Source organism: Penaeus monodon, chromosome 23 (genome assembly GCF_015228065.2).
Source record: "Penaeus monodon isolate SGIC_2016 chromosome 23, NSTDA_Pmon_1, whole genome shotgun sequence".
Taxonomy (NCBI): Eukaryota; Metazoa; Arthropoda; class Malacostraca; order Decapoda; family Penaeidae; genus Penaeus; species Penaeus monodon.
The window spans coordinates 20,450,073-20,451,141 of record NC_051408.1 but is presented as its reverse complement, the minus strand read 5'-3'; the positions used below and the strand labels follow the sequence as shown (position 1 = coordinate 20,451,141).

Sequence of the window (1,069 nt, the reverse complement as noted above, 5' to 3'; positions counted from 1 at the left end):
GAATACTAACAGCATGCAGTAACACCAGATCCTATGGCCCAAGTTCCTAGCATGGGGCTCGCGATTCCCCGGCGACCCTGGGGTTTTTTGGCGTTTCTCGGGAGCCACGAAAGGGCGGTTGGATTCTGCGGTATCTTAGCATTTGTACAAGCTCTGTGGTATTTTCTCTTGTATTATTTCCTGTGTATCTGGGTCTTTTTTATTTTGTTTTATATAACTTTTGCGCAAATTCCCTGGGAAAAAATATATAGGCCATACACACACACAAGACCGACTGACATAGACGACAAGAGGAAAATAGTAATACATATAACTAATTTAGATAAACCTGCGTTATTATGCACTCACTCAAAGGCATACTAAACTTAACGTAATACAGCGTGCATGTTCAGTTACCTGTTTTGGGAAGGAAATCCTTGAGGTCCTGAAGGCTCCAGGGATAGGCGAGGTCACCGCCCTTGACCCAGCAAACGAACCTTGCCTGTGGCCAATCTAACGAGCTTACTGTGTTGAGCAGGAGGCAGTATCCCCTGAATACTTGAAAGGGAGGCTTGCATTCTGCGGAAAGGGGAAGAGGTGATAAAGTGGAAATTACCGATTCGGCCGAATGAGTTGCGTGACTCTGCTCATGGAAAAAGGGAGGGCGGGGTCTGTGTCATCGAACTGTAGAATTCTAAGAAAATCATGTGTCATCTGTTCACATTCTGCGCGCATAGGTATACGACTAAAAGTAACCATTCACCAAATATAACGCTAATTTTCAATTGTCTCACCGCTCTGGATTTCATCCCTCTCCCTAATCTTGGCTAGCTGGTCCATCTTACTGAGCAGCCTTTCATTAAGATGATTAAACATCTTGTTACGAGTCATGATGTCCTCCCACAGTTTCTCCATCCTCTGGTCGCATCCAACGTACTCTTCCATGGTCGTGCGGAGATGATTCAGGCTGGTAATGAAGTTGTTAATATCTATGTCCGCCCTCACAACCAACAGTGCCAACGACAGTGGCACTAGAACAGCTTTCCCGCCCGGCTTCATGGTACTGAGTGCCATCTCCTCCTCGCTCTGA

At 46.0% G+C, this 1,069-nt stretch overlaps 1 protein-coding gene across 1 annotated transcript in view; it reads right to left on the bottom strand.

The window, feature by feature from the left end:
• The window catches only part of LOC119587885 (secretory phospholipase A2 receptor-like), an 18,911-nt gene extending 17,842 nt beyond the window's left edge, over window positions 1-1,069 (bottom strand). Inside the window, exons 1-2 of the mRNA XM_037936592.1 lie at window positions 774-1,069; window positions 397-558 (exon numbers count right to left, since the gene is read on the bottom strand). Of these exons, the coding sequence (XP_037792520.1) occupies window positions 397-558; window positions 774-1,053 (442 nt within the window). The 5' untranslated portion in view covers window positions 1,054-1,069. The remainder of the gene's footprint in view (window positions 1-396; window positions 559-773) is intronic.